This window comes from Delphinus delphis, chromosome 7 (genome assembly GCF_949987515.2).
Source record: "Delphinus delphis chromosome 7, mDelDel1.2, whole genome shotgun sequence".
NCBI classification, from domain to species: domain Eukaryota; kingdom Metazoa; phylum Chordata; class Mammalia; order Artiodactyla; family Delphinidae; genus Delphinus; species Delphinus delphis.
This window is the reverse complement of record NC_082689.1, coordinates 93,143,444-93,166,139: the sequence shown is the minus strand read 5'-3', so window position 1 is coordinate 93,166,139 and position 22,696 is coordinate 93,143,444. Positions and strand designations below refer to the sequence as shown.

At 36.9% G+C, this 22,696-nt stretch overlaps 1 protein-coding gene across 2 annotated transcripts in view; it reads right to left on the bottom strand.

Annotated features, from left to right (window-relative positions):
• Positions 1 to 22,696, bottom strand: part of DARS1 (aspartyl-tRNA synthetase 1) — a 67,388-nt gene that overhangs the window by 30,776 nt on the left and 13,916 nt on the right. For both annotated transcript variants that reach the window (XM_060016873.1, XM_060016872.1), the window contains exon 4: positions 19,014 to 19,116. In XM_060016873.1, the coding sequence (XP_059872856.1) occupies positions 19,014 to 19,116 (103 nt within the window). The remainder of the gene's footprint in view (positions 1 to 19,013; positions 19,117 to 22,696) is intronic.

Sequence of the window (22,696 nt, the reverse complement as noted above, 5' to 3'; positions counted from 1 at the left end):
TAACTTTCAGATCTTGGAGAGTGATGTCGGTATGATGGCAGCTCAATAGGCCAAAGGCAATTCCCCATGTAAAACTATTAATTAAAACTCGCAGGGGCTTCCCTGGTGGCACAGTGGTTAAGAATCCGCCTGCCAATGCAGGGGACACGGGTTGGAGCCCGGGTCTGGGAAGTCCCACATGCCACAGAGCAACTAAGCCCATGTGCCACAAATACTGAGCCTGCGTGCCACGACTAATGAAGCTCATGCGCCTAGAGCCTGGGCTCTGCAACAAGAGAAGCCACCGCAATGAGAAGCCCGCACACCACAACGAAGACCCAACGCAGCCATAAATAAACAAATAAATAAATAAATTTACTAAAAAAAAAAAAAACCTCTCAGGTGGTAACTGGAGCTGTAGAAGTGAGTTGAAAAGAGAAGGAAGGAAGAAAAATGCTAAAGTGACAACTGGGAGAGAGTGGACTTCCTGCGGCAGCTGACGTAACAGAAAGGGCAAAAATGGATTAGGAAAATCTGTCCTGGACTCCCTGTTTACCTGCTGTCATAAGGCCCAGTTAACTTTTGTGTTATGGTCTCATGGCTCAAGTCCCTACTTAAAATCCTGCAAGATGGATGACCAGAATCTAAACAAAGCAAAGCAACAACAAGATATAACTTTCCTAAGAAAAAGTCTATTCATTCTGAAAAGGAACTGGGTCCTTAGTAGTTGTGGTGCGATTTGACAAGATTCCAGAAATCTAACAATACTTATTTTACACAGGAGAACACTACAATCCATTTCAACAAACCTTTGGGTTGGAAAAGGATCATAATGAAGATAATAGGTGAAAAATGGTAAACTAAGACAGAAAAATTTTCACTTTGCTACACTGCCTGGAGTTCTATAATGTCTGTTACCAACTACCTTAAAAAAAAAAACAACAGTACACATACCTCTTGCACTCTCATAAATCTTCTGCAGTAAACCTATCACCTAATATCTAGCTAAAAATCTTGTGTACTGAAGAAACTCAAAATTTATTATGGTAAAAGAGGTGGTTGGTGAACTAAAATAAGACTCCTCTGAGACATGAGGGGATCAAGAGGCTTCAGTTTATTGATAAAAGGGCCTTCTAATACTGGGAATCTGGGGTCGCTGAATCTTTCTTCAGTATGACTGCCACCTACCATTGCTTCAGTTTATTGATAAAAGGGCCTTCTAATACTGGGAATCTTTCTTCAGTATGCCTGCCACCTACCATTGCTTCATCTGTTTGCATGGGTAAGCTTAATACCTGAGTATATAATTCAGATCTTGTGAGAATTCTGCTACTTATCTCACATGTTTCTATGAGGAAGGTTTTCTCTTCCTTACTGATCAGTGTATTGCTTCATGGAGTAATCTGACCTGCCCCTACTAGAGCCCCACCCTGAGACAGTCCAGCTATGTCCCTGACTCACTTGGTTCTCTTATCTCACCCCCTTGGACTCGCTAGTAAGAGGCCTTCCATTATCAGGAAGTTTTCTTCAAGTCAACTTCATGTTAAACACATCTACTCTTAAGGATTGAGCACTAAGCGAGTGTCCTTCCAAAAAGAAGCTGGAATGTGGTCAAATACATTGCCCAAGGCTAGCTAACAGTCCAATCAAAGAAAACAAAATTTTCTTTTCTTCCTCTCTCAAAAGTAACCAGATGACGCCTTTTATCCAGAACCTGAAACTTGAAACTAAGACTACCTTTAGTTCATTAATTCAATATTATGTGCTAAAATACTTCATCAGCTAGACTAGAAAACTACCACTAGTTTAAACATTGTTTCCAGTACTAAACAACTGACAAAAGAACTTCTGAAAACCTGACATATTTCTAAGCTAGGGCCAAAGCTAAACTTCTGCTATCACAAATTGCTCTACTGCATAAATCAGAAAGAAGGTAGGCTTTAACTAGATATAGAAGATTCCTATAATTAATTTTTTTGCCCTTCCAATCTCAGTATTTTTCCATATTATTTCTAGCAGCTATATACTATTAATAGAATAGCAGACTTAGATCTTGGTAAAATCATTTAGTTCTAATATCTCTATCTCTATATCCTCATCTATATCTATCTATCCCTATTGATATGAATGAATTCAGAGGAAAAAACGTTAAGACAAAATTAAAAAGAGTCAAATTTATGAAAAAGGGTCAGACTAGAACTTGTTAGTTAAAACTAGTAAAAGATTATGCGGTTTTTATGTGTATACGTGTGTGTATAATTAGATTCAATACAAGAGGTACTGGAATACTTGAATAAGCTAACTGCCAATAGAAGGATAAAATTCCACGTTGTAGAAAAAGTCTAACATGATTTTAACTGACACTGTGTGTTAAGATGGCTTAATACTATATTGTGTATAGACTACAGCTTGACTGCTGCCATAAAAAGATCCTATTAAAGTCTGTTTTACATTTTGAAACAAATATGTCACTATGTCTTGTTATGTATAACAGGCAACTAAAAGCCTTCGGTTTTTATAGACCATATGGCAGGAAAAAAAAAAATCCATGGTGGAAGCTCCTGGGAGCTTCCTGGGAACTACTTTATAGTAGGAGAAATGGATGAAGTAAATTAAACATATCTTTTCAAGAGCTGAGTCAGCTATTTTTATTATTACCAACACCTCCCAAAACACACTGTCACAGCGTTTTTTTATACCTCTTTCATTTTCCAAACACCCTTTTACCCCCTGCATATAAGGAACCACTCTACAAATAAAATTAGTAGAGCCTTGATATAAAAAATGCCTTAATAAGCACAAAAGATTTTATGTCATCTATTAGGAACTGTCAACCGTTCAATTTCATTTGTTTACTTTGAACGTAAACTGCCTTTAGGAAAAAAAATGTAAAAATCACCATTCTTTATATAAAGTATATTATAAAAATATTTTGAGTGGGCTATCAAGTTTGTGGGCTTTTTCAATTTTTAAACAAATGATATAATGTATGAATTACTGAAGCAATTATAAAACACACAACTTGGGGCTTCCCTGGTGGCGCAGTGGTTGAGAATATGCCTGCAAATGCAGGGAACATGGGTTCGAGCCCTGGTCTGGGAAGATCCCACATGCCACGGAGCAACTAGGCCCGTGAGCCACAACTACTGAGCCTGCGCGTCTGGAGCCTGTGCTCCGTAACAAGAGAGGTCGCGACAGTGAGAGGCCCGCGCATGGCAATGAAGAGTGGCCCCCGCTCGCCGCAACTAGAGAAAGCCCTCGCACAGAAATGAAGACCCAACACAGCCCAAAATAAATAAAATAAATTTTAAAAAAACAACAAAAAACCCCACGCCACTTGGGGAAAAAAACAAACAGTACTCAGTTATCTGAAGGAATAAAATACCATCTTTCCAACATGAGTGCCATACGGTTTACTATTTAGGGGCTCCCTAATAACCACAGGGATACTTCTGTTATCTGTAGTTCTATCAATCTTGATTGTAAGTTTTCATGTCTATATTACATAAGAAGCGACAAACTAAACAAAAGTTTGTTGGAACTATTAGAAGTAGGCACAACTGTTATATTAAGTAACAGCTGACGGCTGAAGAATATATATTAAAAAACAAAGCAAAACAAACAAAAACATGAAAGTGGCAAACAACACATTATAATCTAGCACAGTAATAGACGTTCACAATAGTGGCCTTGTGCCATTAAGAAAAAGGAAGAATGTAAAAAAACAGGCTTCAAAGATTCTGTTAAAGTTGTCAAAATAGTTTCAGTACTTGAAGGAAGTAAGCTTCACAGTCTAAAATAATGCACTACTGCATACTGCCTTATTCTTTAATGTGGTATATCATCACATACACACTGCAAACCTACAGTGGGTATTATGCATTGTAAAGAGATTTAAAAAAAACAGATACACAAAATTTGACTATGAAACATTAGGGTTGATTTCTTATCAAATACAGCAGAATTTATCCATTTCTTATCAAATACAGCAGAATTTATCCAATACTGGCCTCTTCAAATTGACTACTCAAGGTAAGGACACAGGGGTTATAAACACATTTCAAAATCAGCACTGCCTAAAACAATCTTAAAACAACTTATCTGGAATTACTTCTTGGTTTTGTCACACAAATCAGTTTTTGGGGGGCAAATCTCACTTATACCTATTGTTTACTATCCTTCAGAAATGCTGAAGATCATGACAGAACTCTAGGTGGGAGAGAAGAAGAGACTTAAAAAAAAAAACCAAAAAACTAAATGAATGGCATTAGAGGTTCAAGGAAGTAACATGTTTCAAAAAGGAGAGAATACTTAAATATATAAACTATAGGGTTAATAGACAGACATTAACCTCATATATACACTTAATAATGACAGCTATAGATAGTTAATATATCAACTATAGGGTTGAGCAGCTATCCACAAACATTTTTTTTTTTTTTTTTTTTTTTTTTTGCGGTACGCGGGCCTCTCAGTGTTATGGCCTCTCCCGTTGCGGAGCACAGGCTCCGGACGCACAGGCTCAGTGGCCATGGCTCACGGGCCCAGCCGCTCCGTGGCATGTGGGATCTTCCCGGACCGGGGCACGAACCCATGTCCCCTGCATCGGCAGGCGGACTCTCAACCACTGCACCACCAGGGAAGCCATATAAACATTTTTGATAATTTGATTTACTTTACCAGTAAAAAAAAATGGGGAGTATGCACCTCAATATGTATATATTTTATTTATTTTAAAATTATATACATGTAAATATTAGCTTTAGGCAAATATAAACTTGGGGAGAGATTCATAATTAGCAATAATGATCCATAATTAGCAATAGCAAATCCATACTTCATACAGTTTTCCTGATAATTTCTATCTAGCTAGGGGAGTACTGAAATCTTGTCAGATCTGATTGGATTATCATTAAAACACCACCACCACCACCACTTCATAATATGGCTGATACAAAGATCCCACACTGTAAGTGTCAGTGTTAACATTTTCTTGTTGTGCGTATGTCTTAAGTTTTATCTTCATTCTATAGTCTCCTGATAGAAATCCTTTGTCCATTTTCTGAGGGTCAGTCTGTTATTTTAATAAATATAATCCCCCCAAACCAGTTAGCCAGGCACGGTAAACTTCAATTGGCTACAATATGCTGAAAGTGAACCAGAGAGTTGGGGTACCAGTGTTAGCTCCTTTGTGTTACTGGAATCCTGCAGTCTTCCTTCAGAGGCCTCACATGCTATAGGTGACATGTGACCTTCTGAGATGCAATCCAAGTGATAGGCCCAGTGTTTATCTATAAATTAACTATTAGAAAAACTCAAATTTTTGCTTACACTTTTAGATCAAAAAGAAAGGAAGGAAAGAAACAAGTTTAATTATTTTCTTTCCTTCAGTGGGTAATCTTGAGCAAATCACACTTTGGAGAACACTGGGATAGGGCATAAGAATCACAATGACTGAGAAAAGGCCGTTGGTGCGGGTAGCTGATTTATAGGTGAAAAGGAATTTAACAGTATGGGACTCTAGTCAAAGCGGTCACCATCTTGCATACAAATGGTGGAGAAACAGATCTGGGAAAGAAGTACTTCATCTATTTTTTTGTCACTGGGTCCCAGTGGGAGGTTCTGACTCTGACAAGTCCTCTTGGAGAACAAAGAATAATCATCCCCAATTCACACTACCCCTCACCAGTGAGGGATGGAAAATGGCAAGGTTTGTTCTTATATTTTTAAGTTATTTTTTAAACAGTGTTTTCTAAACTTTATTTCAAAAACTTATTTTTTATTGTAAAAGAATATACTTTTTTATTGTTAACAATTCCAATGTTAAATAACGTGTAAATTTAAAATTTTAAGTTCCCCATCATATACCCAACCCCCTCTTCCTATAATCACTGTTTACCATACTCCTCCACATTTTTTCTCATTTGCAAAAAATATGGAATGCATCATAAATTTTGTGTCATTCTTCTACATTAGTTTTGTTCATGTTCTCCGTATTTAAGGTTGAAGAAGCAGTTTTATTTTTACAGCTCAAACGAAATTGATCTTAATAGATACAAATACCTAAAGTATTATTATTCCCATGTCACTTTGGCAATTTCCTTTTATGTTCCAGTTCCTGTGTGAAGGTAGGTGCTACTAACAATTTATAGTTGAAAAAACTGAGACTCTGAAAGGTCAAGTAATTAGCCCAAGATCACACAGCTAGTAAGATCATGTACTGATTACTGCACTCGACAGTTCTGTTACAGACTCACAAATTAGCACCAAATTTTAAATACTCCAGAATGCAACATCAGCTCACTTTGAAATAATGCATTCTCATTTTTAGAAGCTCATGAGCTGCCAGATTCCTTTATAGCTTATGTGAAAGAAACTGAAAATAACAGGCCCTTCACAAATAGTTTTCAAAATGCCCAAGAATCATACTGCCTTCTCTGGTAACGCTGATGTATCTTGATGTTCTGTTGTTGCCAGCCTCAACATATATACATCAGAATCTTTGCATAAAAGAGAATAAAGTTATTACTTAAAGTTATATTTAGCTTAGAAGAATTAATCCCATAAACTAGGAACTTTTGACACCAGATTTTAGACCTACTTTTTTTTTGCGGTACACGGGCCTCTCACTCTTGTGGCCTCTCCCGTTGCAGAGCACAGGCTCCGGACGCGCAGGCTCAGCGGCCATGGCTCACGGGCCCAGCCGCTCCGCGGCATGTGGGATCTTCCCGGACCGGGGCACGAACCCGTGTCCCCTGCATCGGCAGGCGGACTCTCAACCACTGTGCCACCAGAGAAGCCCCCAAGACCTACTTTTAAAGCACATATTTATCAAAGTTTTCAATACAAATGTTGAACTGGACAGGGCCAATATAGTTCTGTTTCTGATCCAATAGATAAGTACCTCATTCCAACAAAGAGGTATAAACTATCTAGGTACAGTTGTTCAAAGAGCTGCAATCCAGAACAATATAATAACCTCGCCTATGTTCACCAACTTATCCACATGATGCTCAAGGGGTACCCAAATGCCCACCACCCTCTGGGCCTCAATTGTGGATGATATATACATATACTTCCATCATAGGACCTGTAACATGCCTCTGCATGCAGTTGTTTATTTTTGTCCTGTCCCCAAATTAAGTTCCTTATGTGATATACAGAGTCACTGAATACCCGAGCCTAGCAGAGTGTCTAGACTGGAGCAGGTGCTAATAAAAGTTTTCTAAATCAATGAACCTTCTTCTGAGTATTATTTTGATATTTACAGTTCTAAAAATTAACGTATAAACTGAAAATTTAACCTACCAAGTAAGTAAAATAGTTATTTTCAGGTGAAAGATCTAGAAAGGAAAGAAAATAAACTTGTATGTAGCTAGGTGACTCATTAGAGAATGAGAAACATACTTGTGACTCACAAGGACCAATAAATAACCTAACCACAATGACTAATATGAAGAAAAAGAAAATAAAATACATACATATACAAATATTACAGCCTGAGTAAGCCTTTAATTCAGAATCCGAACATCGCTATGCTAGGGGTGGGAGATGTTACATAAGCACGAATAGCAAAATTCAGTTTTTAACACCTGCACTTCAAACGAACTGTAGCCTTTTACAACACTTTAATTTTAAACTTAAAAACCTGCGTTTACATTCACTATAGTGAATACAGTTTACATTCACTATAGTCCTTAATAGCAGTCAATACAAAAAGGCCTACAGGGCCACCTTTAAAAAAACTTGTCTTGGGCTTCCCTGGTGGCGCAGTGGTTGAGAGTCCGCCTGCCGAGGCAGGGGACACGGGTTCGTGCCCGGGTCCGGGAAGATCCCACATGCCGTGGAGCGAGTAGGCCCGTGAGCCATGGATGCTGAGCTTGTGCGTCCGGAGCCTGTGCTCCATAATGGGAGAGGCCACAACAGTTAGAGGCCCGTGTACTGCAAAAAAAAAAAAACACTTGTCTTTTCAAGGCTCAACCATAACTAACACAAACTACTCTGCTCATTATTTTTAAATGGCACTAAATAAACAATAATTTTAAAAGGAAAAAAGGGATGACTTCTTGCCTCAGCTCAAACACCAGCTACTAAACATTAGAACATTAATGTCAACAAAAGATGGGGATCCACAAACACTGGCCTGGATAGGTATCCCATCTTCCTGCTTCCAGACAAATTTCATTTAAAGACCTCAAACCATTTCAGAGAATACAATTAAGAATCCGGTCTTAAAGATCTCTAGGGAATGAGATGTGCCAACCTTCCCATGTAACTCATTTAGTTGTTTCATTTCTGTATGCATTTAACCGTAAGAAAATTGATCTTTCCAACAAACTGATTAAAATAATGTGTTGAAGAGTTCTGTGGCACTTAAATCCAATTAGTGAGTCAACTTTTCGGATTAGTATTTTGATGAATTGGTTTTTCCTAGGAAAGATAATTTTGGGAAAACTGACCCCATATTAACCTTTAATGTAGCTCTTAAGGAAAATACTAAAAAGCTAGAAACTGCTAGTGGTACAATCTAGTCAGTAAGGGAAAGATAAACACCTCAGATTTAATATCTAAAGTAAATGCTAAGATAGTTATCTATTTAAGATATTAAAAGTGACCTCATAGTTTGCCTCTTAAATGATTAGGAAACCCCAGCTGGAACTATCTGATTTGATATTTTTAATAGTGGAGTCCTTGCTTTTTTCCACCTGGTATATGGCCAGAGGGAATAGAGTTAAATGTAGGGCCTCGTGGAATTAACATATAAATACCATTATTTCTCCCACTTTTTTGTGTAGGAGTTCACATGTTTTAAATGTCCAGCCTTTTTGGGTTGCCCTTCAAGACGGAAATACCTTGAGAATAAATAAACAGTCCTTAGGCACTCCCCTAGCACTAAAGATAATGACAAGCATTTAATATAAAAAAAGATCTAAGACAGTATGAAAATTAAATGAGGATTTAGAAATGGCCTTTTCCTCATGAACGTATTTCTAGCTATGCTGTTTCCTAAACCAAAGATTCTAGCAGAATGGTTAGTTGGCTTACTAACTAAACTGCTAGCCTCCCAAAGTGAATGTGTTACTAAATATTCATTTGAATTATCTCATGTTTCACTGATCCTCAAATTTCTAAAGTAAGCTAAAAACATCTATAAGTAAGAATTTTTGCTTTATTTAATAAGTAATAGAAGCCACTAGCATTTATATGTTGCTGTTCATATGCTGGGTTTTTTTTGTTTTGTTTTTGCTGTACGTGGGCCTCTCACTGTTGTGGCCTCTCCCATTGCGGAGCACAGGCTCCAGACGCGCAGGCTCAGGGGCCATGGCTCACAGGCCCAGCTGCTCCGCGGCATGTGGGATCCTCCCGGACCGGGGCACGAACCCGTGTCCCCTGCAACGGCAGGCGGACTCTCAACCACTGCGCCACCAGGGAAGCCCCCATATGCTGCTTTTAATCATAATAGAAGGCTGATAATATATTAAGCAATGAAACTCACAGAATTTTCCAAATTTTTATTTTCTTATTATAATTATACTCAGAAACTAAGGGATAAAGAGGAATGAGATCCTGAAGAGTTCAGTGAAACAATGAAAAGAGGTGGCCTATAAACCTCTATTTTCATTACAAAAGTGGAATATATTCTACTGGTCCCAGCTGAGGAATAAAAATCAACTGTTCTGCCACAAATACACAATACACTCTTTAAGCTTGGTGTTAGATTATGGGATCAAGAGTATATGGGGCAGGGAGTTAGTAGGGCATTTGCAGGGCAAAAGAAACAAAGAGACAGAGAACAGTGGATAAGGATGCAGTGAGAGTAGTTGTAGGAATGGAACTGGTGTTGTGTGAGGTCAAAAGGGGACAGACAAAACTAGGAGAAAATGGGGAGGTTGATAAAAAAAATACAAGCCTTGATGAGGTCCAACAGAAGATTAGGAGGCATTAGAGGTAGAAAGGTGGAAATTATGGTTAGAGAGAATGGCTACTGGAGTTTAAAATGAAATTCTAAGGGGCAAAATCCAAGCTGTGGCCACAGGAGTGAGCTGTCAAAGTGAAGCAATGGTGAAGACAGGGGAGGAAAAGTAAGGAATTTTAAGGCCAACTTGTTCCATATAGTCACTTGAGAACATTTAGAATGAGAGGATGACTCGGAAGAGGAGGAGCAGAATCCTATCAGCCAGAAAAATAAAATGGTTTCAGTAAAACAACCTATTTCAATCTTTGGGCTTTTCATGAACTCAAAAGGTTGGAACTTCTCTCCAATTTACTCAAAATAGTAAGCAAGTTTAGGAGATACTACAGCTGTCTATCCAAATCCCTCTCCCCTTCTTCATTGCTAACAGAACCCCACCCCTGTTCAGTATCCACACTTTCCCTGGCCAAGTGCTCTAAGGGAAGCTGAGCCCATCCAGCTCCAGAGAGTGAATTGTGTTTAGTCCCAGCCCATCCTGGGAATTTACTCCAGATTGATGGTATCTTTTCCACAGAGTTTCTCGAACTAGAAACTCTGAAGTCATTTTCCACCTCTTTCTTTTCCTCACCTCCACACATAAGCAGTCAGCAAACAGATAAGACTCTTATATTTGGACCCACTCACTGCACAAGCATCATTATCTCTTTTAAGAGTATAGTTTTGCTTTAACACTTGTTTTGAAAATGTGAATTAATCCCAACACAATTGATATATTAGGTATCAATCTGAGCATAATGAGAATTTTGTGTTTGCCTATACCAGATTTCACCTGTGAGAAACACTAGGTCAATGCAGACAACTGTACTCAGGTGAACTTAGCCACACAGGAATACATAAAACACACACCCCTCAAACATCTACCTGCGTTACAAGCCACACCCATCCCCATCTGGTGGTCCAACTTTCCTTCCAATTTCAGACAGCCTTCCTTGTAGCACTTGATAATAATTTCCAAGCTGCAACTCTTCTGATACCCACTTCCACTCAGAAACAGTATGTCTTTGTAAAGATAGTGAGAGATTTATTGTATTCATGTATTTCTCCACCATTCAATATGTATAAAACTATTCTATGTTTTTAATAAAATTAGGTTCTTTTTATAAAACTATGTCACTGATGAAGGTTGTTTTTGTTTTTGGCTGCACAGTGTGGCACGTGGGGTCTTAGTTCCCCGACCAGGGATCAAACCCATGTCACCTGAATTGGGAGTGCAGAGTCTTAACCACTGGACCGCCAGGTAAGTCCCTGAACTTTTTGACTGTTGTGCTATTTACCTATTTTCTGCACTAACCTTAAGGTTTTTATTTCATACTTTTGCATAGCACAGTATTTTTTTAGGAATGCATTTATTACAATAACAGAACTGACTGAATATTAGCACCTCTACAAAAAGTTAACCCAAAAGGGCACCCATACCTCAATGTCTAAGATCTCCTCCTTTGCTGACAACAGAGCAATTCTAGCAGACAGAAGTTTAGTTTGTACAAGTGTGTTACAAAGAGCGTGATATGTTAAGGAACAGTATCAGTTATCCATACAGCCAAGCTCTTTCATTTCCTTCCTGAGTCCAGAATCTTGGTAAAGGATAAATTCCTATTTTAAATTCTGAGTGTGGTCTTATTTCCACATCACTTGCATACACCACACAGCTGCTTTGTTGAGTGACTTTGTGTTTTACTTCTCACAGCAAGAGCGATAAGAATATGTATAAGATGCACTGTGTGGCAGTGCTGATGATGATAAGGAAAAGGCAACAGATTAAGCAAAAGAAGATGTAAACTTGCCTAGTGAGCTTTAGGTTTCATATTTATAATTATAGCTATCAAATATTTTTATATTAAAATTATTCAAGAAAAATAACTGTCTTTGCAAACATGAAACTCTACTTTCTAACTACCTTCCCCCCACCCCACTGTTTTTATTGCATGCTTTTTAACAATGGGGTGATTCCTTAGGAAGGCAACTACTGCTTTATGCTAGAGGAGACAAGCTCATTAGCATTACTCATGGTTAGAAAAACATTTCATTCCTTCTTTGGAACTGTTTTTAGCATCAATTTATGACAACACAAAAATCTTTTTTTATTACTTTATTATCAGCTATACTTTTTAAAACCAGAATTATTATTTTTCACCAGTTTTCGTTCTCAAAAACTTGGGGACAGTATTTAAAAGTCATTATCACCCTCAAGAAAAAAAATAGCTATCTACTCCTTGAGTATATATACCAGAATAAACTGCACACTCTAGAAAAGATATTTTTGAGGCAAAAAGCAACAGGGTTTCCCTTTTCCAGTCACCAACGTATTTCAATGACATTAAGGTTGTATTCTAAGTGAGCTACATATAATGTGGAGGGCTTTGAACTAATATCCTTATGTAATCTTAGAGAGGCAGGATGACACAGAAGCATGAGCCTAGAGTCAAAGAGACCTTAGTATTTTAAGTATCAACGTTCTTATCTGTAAAAAATGAATAGACAAGAAAAAAAAAAGACAAAATGGTATCCACACCTCACAGTACTGCTATGAGGACCAAGGGGGAAAATGCAAGTATGGCACTCTGCAGCTCCATACTTAGTATACAGTAATAGTTAGCTATTATTGCTGCTACTGTTACAATCAAATCTGTTATTTCCCCTGTACATGAGATAGGGAAGCTACTGGTGACCACTGCACTGAACCTTTACTGGGGTGCACCCCATAAATATAAAAATTCATGGTAGATACTGGAAAGCTTGGCAAGATAAAGTAAGGGCAATCATCATACTAAATTTTAATTGTAGATTAAGTTTCTTAAATATTAAAAATAATTATTTCACATGCAATAAAAGTCCAAGTGTAGGTGTGTATGGGGGAGCTTTTTTCCATGGCCTTTCATTTAAAAAATATAAGGTCACTGAAGAGTACCCCATCATAATTTATATAATCTACTCAATATACACAAGATAATGATGGGAGGTTAGCAGCATACGCTTTGTATGAATAGTGTTTTTACCTTTTATTTTACATTGTTTTAGGCACCACAGTTTTAAGCCCCTCAAAGTGCTTTTTTATACTAGATTGTCACAATAAAGGCCTAAAATATGTAAGAAATCCTATTCTATATTGATATATGCTGACTGTTATTATTAATAGTACAGATAAACTTGAGAGTTGGTGAAAGCTAGGTGATGACCAAAATTATAATTTTAGGCAGTCAATAGCTCATATATTTCAAAATGATTTCCATTTGATTCTTATTTACCCCCTTCTCCTCTCCCCCTCAAAAATGAATAATGGTGAAAAAGACATATTCTAAGCTTTTCTTTCTCATATTTACATATTCTAATAGCAACAAAAACTATTAAAATTTAAACACAGAAACTTGAGTATTAAAAGTTTTCAGCAAAACTGGCAACAAATTTATTAGGTTTCTGGTTGTCAGAAATAATCTGTTGAATATTACTGTACTCAATGAGAAATGAGCTCCACAGATCTACATAGCTACCCATATTCAAATTAATAATTTTAAAATCCTGGGCAAGGTATAATAAAAGATTAGTTGAAAAGAGGACAGGCTATAAAGTTGCTACATACTAGTTTTTCAAGTAACGTACCAACATAAAATGCTTTGATGATATAAACTAACAATTCATTGAGGCAAAGAACTCAAAATGCCCAAACATGAGAAACCATATATTTGCCAGTTAAATCAAAACAGCACCCGTAAAACATCAATTGTGTAAATATTTTTTGAAATAATAAACCACCTTTTCACAATAAAAATCTGTATTCCAATTCCGAGACAGGCACAAACTTGGTTTATATGTCAAGTAACTTCTTTCAATTACAGTGAATTAGTGCCACACCTAATCTCAGGCTTTAATATTTCCCAGGCGAGTAGAAATAAAAATGTTCAAAGAAGGGTCTTAGCTGTAAAGAATGAAGAAAGACTAACATACAGTAAACAATTTATGAAGTCATGTGCCTAGTCAGTGAGGAGCTGAGTCTCTGGGCCACTCTTACATTCCATTGCCCATTGGCACGTTGTAGAAGTTAAAGGTTTAAATCATCCTAGTAGTTCTATGATGGCTTATTTTGTGAACCCGGTTTTCTTCACCAAAACCCCAAGAATTTTAAGTTCAAAATAAGCTTGGTAAGAATTAAGCACAACTAAATATGGCATAGATCAGTGGCCTCTCTTGGCAATATCAGGGACCCTCAGTAAACACTTAAATTAGTTTTATCATGTTACTTAAATACCTACAAGTGTAAAACTAGTAGAAATAAATGCCTTATGGTTATAGCCCTTAACTTGAAATCAAAGCGAATTTTTACAGTCTTTTTTTTTTTCCTGGGCCATGCTGCTCACCTTGTGGGATCTTAGTTCCCAGACCAGGGATAGAACCCGGGCTCACGGCAGTAAAAGTGTGGAGTCCTAACCTATGGACAGCCAGGGAACTCTCCTCAAAGCGAATTTTTAAAGAAAATTGAAACAAATATTAAAAACAACAAAATTCAAATCAACAATATTAATTTAAGGTTTGTTAAAACTAAATTGCTGACATTTGGTTTACTGTATAAAGCTGTAGCCTCATATCCAGTTCTAGATTTAATTTTCTGTATTTTTATTTTAATACTAGTAATATGAAGAATGCTTGCTCATAATTCCATAAAACATTAACTTTGAAGTTGACTCAGGATAATTTGGCCTCATAATTAACCAAAGTTCTGCAAAGAGCAACCAAGAATGACAATTTAAATAAAATATCAGCTGATAATTTTATAAAACTATCTTATTCCAGTGAAAGTTAATAATGTAGTATTGTTAATTGAAATTTGAATCAAATGGGTATCTAATCTGATAAATACTAGAACTGGAAATAGAAACATTTTTCCTTATATGGAAACTATTGTACTATTAGTTATATGCTGCCCCTATATAGATGAAAATAGGATTCAATAAATGTGCTTGAGCGGCACAGGCTTTTAAAGTTCATAATACTTCTTAACTACCAAGTACCACCTAGTAACCCAACTTGTCAGCATGTCACTATTCAAACTACAGTGAAATCTTCATTTGTACAGAACATGGATATCATCGGCTTCAGTTGGCATGAACACAATTTACACAGCAGTTCTCTGCTGTAAGTTAGCCTATAAAATGATATGGCATAGTATCCTTATGGAACTTTAAGATAATCACCAAAATGTACACTAAAATTTAAAAAAATATAGAAAACTTCCAATCTCCCAAGAACACATTTGTGGACCCCAGAGAAATGAAAAGAGAAACCAATCAGTGAGGATCATGAAGAACATGGGCTTAATAATAAGCTAAGTGACAAAGAATGAGGATTTAATGAGTAAAACTAAAGCCTTTAAAATAAGAAGTAAAATTAGAAAAGAGGTCATTGTAGACATGGAGAGATTGTCCACTCTGAAGCATGTATATTGAGAAATAGTGGGAAATAACAGGGGGAACCAGCAGGTAGAATTAATATTGAACATGGTTGGAAATAGGAAGCCATTAAAGATTTTAGATAAAAATAGCACTTAGAAAGAAACTTCTGGCAAGTATGGACTTTTTTTTTTTTTTTTTTTGCGGTACGCGGGCCTCTCACTGTCGTGGCCTCTCCCATTGCAGAGCACAGGCTCTGGACGCACAGGCTCAGCGGCCATGGCTCACGGGCCCAGCCGCTCCACGGCATGTGGGATCTTCCCAGACCGGGGTATGAACCCGTGTCCCGAACCTGTGTCCCCTGCATCAGCAGGTGGACTCTCAACCACTGCGCCACCAGGGAAGCCCAAGTATGGACTTTTTAAGAAAAGGATTTTGAAGGATGAAGAAAAAAACCAACACATCTTTTTCCTAAAAGTTCTGAAAGTTCTTTAGAATTTATACTACAATTTCACTTGATTTATTATTATTTATAAATAGAGCAGGTAATTTTCAAAGTAAAATTTTTCTGCTCTTGATTTTCTTCTTTAAAAATTGGTACTTTGAATATAAGATCATACTACTGCCTTTCTAACAGAAAGGACATGTGCTTTAGACTTGTTACCAAGGAAGATCAGGATTTCTGAACTACACAGAAGTAGAGCAAAATCACATAAAGACAAGCTGACTGACATACCAGGAGCAACAAATCATGTTCCTAAGAAAATTATCTTATCAACCAGCCACAAAAATTAAAAACTCATCATTTTTCACCATAGGGAGTCATGAGAATTTTCCTTTTTCACAAGGTAGCAAAAACTATTATACATTTATTGTTAATAACTCAGGACAGATACCTTAACATATGAGTAGTGCCAAAAGTTAAATAATTGTAACTTAAGTTCTACATGTTAAACCTATTGTATAAAATTGGGTCCATTTTGGGGGCTTCCTTGGTGGCGCAGTGGTTCAGAGTCCGCCTGCCGATGCAGGGGACACGGGTTTGTGCCCCGGTCCGGGAGGATCCCACATGCCGCGGAGCAGCTGGGCCCGTGAGCCATGGCCGCTGAGCCTGCGCGTCCGGAGCCTGTGCTCTGCAACGGGAGAGGCCACAACAGTGAGAGGCCCGCGTACCCCCCCCCCACCCGCCACACACACACACTGGGTCCATTCGCCTGTATATAACCAGTCAAAGGCTTTATAATATGCAACAGCTCTATTATGAAACCATCTTTTCCCACACATTACTAATTATATAAAGTCCAGTTTTTTAAATGAACTGAAAATAGCTACATTGTTCTTTGCTTTAAAAAAGAAATCAAAGTCACAACTTAATTGTTAAACCTGAATTAAGATTAAAATCAGATCTCAGGAATCCCCTGGCAGTCCAGTGGTTAGGAATTGGCTCTTTCACTGCCGGGGCCTGGGTTCAATCCCTCGTTGGGGAGCTAAGATCCCACACGCCAAGTGACGCAGCCAAAAACAAAAACAAAACAAAGAGATTAAAATCAGATCTAGATCTTGATTGAGTTCCATCCACTTCAAGATTATGAAATCCAGGTTAAATTATCTAAATTCTTCCCTTATTCTAAAAAAAAGATCATGCATACACTATCCCTTTTAGATAAAAGCCATTCTTTAACATATATTATAAGGGCATTAGTGAACTAAGTTCTGTGCGCAAGTATCTTTTCCAGCTGGTAACCTTTGGTTGACATCTGATATGGTCAACTGCTGTCAGTCAAGTCCCAGGAGTTTCTGAGAAGATCCAAAATAAGAAATAACTATTTGTGGACTACTTTAACGTGTCTGCCTCTAGAGATATCAAATGAATTGACTGTTCTCTTGATAGTAGAATGCCTCTTAGTGATTAAGGGTAAATGGGATTTCCAAAAGACTTTCAGACGATAATCCTTTAAGAATGTAATACGGAGGTTATAATGCAGTTGAACAAAAAAATATATTCTATATGAACTATCAGCTTCATATATTAGTTTTCAGAACCAATTTAATATATAAAAGACAGAAGCCATAAAGTTTGTTGACTCGAAGTTGACTTTTCCTCAGTATTTTCCAGTATATTGAATATAATTTAGCATATATGTCTGTGGTTTTCAGGGGCTCTCTGTGTAGACAAAGTTTATTTCTAGGGACCACATTTACTATGTCCCACTTCATAGGATACAGATTGACCTGAAAAGGCTAGGTGACAAATGCACCCCACAAGCATATACCCTTAAGGACTAGGTATTAAAACAGCAAACCTAATCACCAAATGATACAGGTAGAAGAAATGAAAGTGACCGTCTCTGGGCAGCAGGACTGGGAGATAGGGAGAGGTAGGGCTAATGGTACCGAGACCTCTGAGCACATCAGTAAATTGATGTAATTCATGGCACTGGAGTCTTTAAACCAGAGGGCAGGTATTGCTATGATACAATAAAACTAAATTGGATAAATAAATCTGTTAACCAAAACCAGTTGCTAAGCATCCATTATATGTAAACCACTGTGCTGAGGGAGTCAGGGAAGGCCCAACCATAAATTAAGATATTAAATTAGATGAGTTTTTACTCTCCTTCTAGTTCTAAAATTGATAATTCTATCTATATTAACTCATCTTTGAAAGCATATATATATATAAATAACAGAGATAAAAATCAATAGAAAATAGGGAGGGTGGGAGGGAGATGCAAGAGGGAGGAGATACAGGGATATATGTATATGTATAGCTGATTCACTTTGTGATACAGCATGAAACTAACACATCATTGTAAAGCAATTATACTCCAATAAAGATGTTAAAAAAAATCAATAGAAAAAATGTAACATTTACTCAACTGAATTTCTTTTAAAAAATATTTATGCCTATGAAGTACTCTACTACTTAAAATTTTCCATTTTTCTGAGTCTTCTTTGATCATCATGGAAATAAAATTTCAATTAAATTGAGAAAAACATGCAAATAAAACTAGCCACATCACCAACTCTTATAACTTTAGAGCTCCAGCAGGCACAACCACTACACTATCTCTGTATCCTGCCTCTTGTAAATTGAACAAAACAATAAGCTTCTATAGGAACCCTGAGCCAGACAATAATACTTTTATGGGGGGAAAAAAGCAAACTTTACTTTTTTTTTTTTTTAAACCTTTTTGGTGTCAAAGTTAAAAGCTGTAACATGTTAGCGCATTTGTTTTACTTCTTCAGGATGGAATCATTTGCAAAATCACATTCTTTTATTTTAAACACTTCTATTATTTAGTTAGAAAACTTGTTGCTTAACATGCAAATCTCAAACTAGGGGAGGGAGGGAGGAAATGAAGCTCAACACACACAACAAAATAAAGTTGCTTTGCAGTGTTGACGCTGCCAGGCTTTTTGTAACTCTACTTGAAAGTAAATGTGACTTGTCTGTATAGAGTGCTGCTTCAGCAGTTCCAAATGAATTTCAAGTCTGTGCTCCATATTTTCTCTTTTATAACTTTAATGTATTCAGCAACACTGAACTGACAATTTAAATAACTACATTTTTAAACAAAGGAAGCGTTGATGTTAATGCATGAAAATGGTCCAAAGCCCTGGGAGCCCCGGTTCCCACCACTGTTTATTCTGACAACAGGATATAATTGCTTACTTACTTGGCAGCAAATTTAACCATCTGCTTGCTTGCGTGGTCTCCCACGGCTGCAAGAGCCTGGACATTAAACTGCTGCTGACGTAGGACTAAGAAGCACTGCTTCCCTGAAGAAGACAGAAAGTACATAAGGGTATTAAGGACATGCTACTTCAGGTTTTACAAAGAAGAAAAATGCTTCTCTACTTTATAATTGGGCCCAAATCTACATCCCCAACAGGGACATACACATAGGTATCTGGCTTTGACAGCCAAAATTCCCATACTCAGTTAACAAGCTTTAAAGAAACCCAAGTTTCTCCTACGCTTTTAAAATGCTTGTTATGAGGGTGTAGGCAAAGCACCAATTTCAAAAAATATTATCAACCAAGAAAATTATTTTGTCATTGTAGGGACTTATTAAACAAATTTCAAGTAACTTCAGATCACTTTCAACATTCATTCAATAGCTAGTATACTCTACAGGCAAAGGTACTATGCTAACCATCATAAGAGCCTCAATGATGCAACCATAAAAGTAGTAATAAAGTGCTTAGTCACAAGAACATAAACATTCTACGGGGGTGGTTCATTTTATTTCCTACCAAAGTACATTTCAAAGAGCATTTAGAATAACAGGCTAGCTTATTTCCTGTTCTATTTTTCTCATTTTTCCTTTATCGTCTTCCTAATTCTTCATCCTTTATAATAGTTCCACTTTTTTTTTTTTACTCCAAGTAGGTTTTTTTTTTTAATTTAAAAAAAATTTTTATGTTTTTGGCTATGTTGGGTCTTCGTTGCTGCGCAGGGGCTTTCTCTAGTTGCAGCAAGCGGGGACTACTCTTTGTTGCGGTGCACGGCCTTCTCATTTTAGTGGCTTCTCTTGTTGTGCAGCATGGGCTCTAGGCACGCGGACTTCAGTAGTTGTGGCACACGGGCTCAGTAGTTGTGGCTTGTGGGCTCTAGAGTGCAGGCTCAGTAGTTGTGGCACACAGGCTTAGCTGCTCCGCAGCATGTGGGATCTTCCCAGATCAGGGCTCGAACCCGTGTCCCCTACACTGGCAGGCGGATTCTTAACCACTGCACCACCAGGGAAGCCCTACTCCAAGTAGTTTACTTTGTCTATAAAAGATCATTCTCTTTATGCCCTATAACTAGTTTAATTTCTACATAATACTGGGCCTCTTGACTCCCCCCCTTTCATAAGCAACTGTCATTCCTTATTCTTAACCTTTTGAAAAATAATATTCATAACAGATCCAGTCACTCACCATCTTTGTGACAGGTCTTTTCTCCAAAGTATATCCTTTTTAAAAGTCTCTGATCAAGTTTTAGGAAACTACTTCCTCATAAAACACGTTAAATCTTTTCCAGACCACTTTTTTCATCAGATTGTCTTTCAAAACGTCAAAAGGTTTTGTTGTTTAAACTGAGAATTATTTTTACACTGAGAATTAGCTTTGCCTCCCCTGGTCCCACCAAAAAAAAGCAAAAACGTAAGCAAACTTATAGTTAATACTTTCAACATACAGTTTTGAAATGCAAATCTGAGAGCAACTGTGAGGTTAAAAAAAGGTTGCAAACAGAGTGCCAAGACAGACACAATCTATGGACTTCCAAGTCATATATGATTGACATATTTTTACCACTAAATAGATTTTATTTTCCCTTTCCTTTGGAGTATGATCCAGTCGCTAAGTAAAATCTTAAAAAAGAAAGTTACATGAACTGAACAAGTTCAAAGGGATTTTAAGATGCTGAATGGATAGAGAAATCTGCAAATGAATCAAATGACATTATCCCAAGAACTACTGAAACCACAGCCAGATATTAGCCCACTTAGAACAGAATGTTAGCATGAAATGGAAGGTAACGTGCATGATTTAGTAAGTACTTTAGCTGCTCTAATAGTGCAGACAGAGGAAGCACTGACCTGGCTGCACTACAAAGCAATCTTGTGATGAACTCCAGTGCTACACAAAGAACTTGAGAGAGAATGGAGGGCTCTATAGTACTTATAAAGGGTGATCACAGGAAAATATCTTTAGGTCAGCACTAAGGGGTGACATTTAGTGTAAGGGTTTGGTAAAGAGTAAAATCTTTTTAATCAAAAGACATAGGATCATATCCTATCATTTCCTATGAAGGGGCCTACTGGAAAATATTAAACTAATTATGTCTCAGTTCTTCATCTGCAAAATGGGAGAAAATAACAGTATATTACTCATGGAGTTTTCTTGAGTTTTCATTTATAATCTTGAAGATTATATAAGTAATAAGTTTAGAGTTGTGACAGATACCCAATTAATGTTAACTGTGAATTAATGTTATTAATTAATATTAATCGTTATTACTATTACTAATAGGACCACTGCCACTGCCACCTACTTATCTGAAGACTGATGACCATTTCTGTTTCACAGCTGAATTACTATGTCCAAAAACTATGGTGGGTCCTGGGAACACAAAGTAAATATTTGTGACACTCATGATAGACTATTATGTGAAAATAGTGATAAAGCCATACAAAGAGTACAATCATAACTTTTTATAAGAAAGATATTAAAATTGACTGTGTAAGAAAAAACCATCAAAATGTGAAGTTGATGGTATAGGAAGAAAAACACCAAAATGTGGCTACTAATGGATGGGGAAATCACAGGGAATTATTCTGTTCTTCATATTTTCTGAACATTCTACAATAACCATGTACTACTTTCCAAATCAGAAAAACTATTTTTTAAGAGAACAATATAAAGAGGTAGGTACAAAAGAAACGTAAGGGTTGAAGGAAAATCGTGGCCATGTTCCAGATTCAACACAAGCAGTGAGTAGAACCTGGGAAGTTCAAGAGGCTAAACATAGAAGCAAATGCACTCCTAAGACCTGACATGCCTGCTAGGGAAAAGAAATCATGAAATCAATGGTTATGGGTAAAGTAAAGAATGTTCACTGTTCTCTTTTAATGTTTAATATGTTTATTGTATGTAATTCTAAAAATTAAACCTTATTTTTTAAAAAAGCCAATAGATGGGAGGAAAAGGGTGGAGAGGTGAGACCTCAGCATATTATATTATAAACCTACAGTAAGTAAAAATGTACAGAAACAGCCAGATTAATGCAGCATAAGAAGTGAGAACAGACCCTATTAGAGCAAAGAGATTCTAATTCTAGATGGCATTCAGGAGATAAACTAAAAAACTGAGTAAAAACTGGAACTGAATATCAAACTGTACAATAGAAAAGGGGAGGACTTTCTAAGTAGAGCAAAAAAACCACTCTGGGAAAAATATATATAATTGCTGAATGACACATAACCTATATGAGTTAATATCTTTAATACATAAAGATCTTAAAGATGTATGAGTAAAGAACACTGAGATCCCAATAGATAAATGCGTAATGGACTAGAACAAATACTCTAAAAGAAAAAAACCTAGTAAGTAAACATAAGGAGAAAAATATTACTGGAAACCAAAGTAATGCAAGTTGAAGCAAACAATGATGATGACACATTATACCGCTCATACTAGTAAAGATTTAAAAATATACAATATCATACAATGCTTGGAAGAATTAAGTGAAAACCGTTCCTTCATAACTTGTTGATAACAAGGTAAACTTGTACAATGCTTTCAGAGATCAATTTGGCAGTGGGCATTAAAAATGGGCTTAAAATGTTCTCTGATTCAAGAAATACATTTCTTA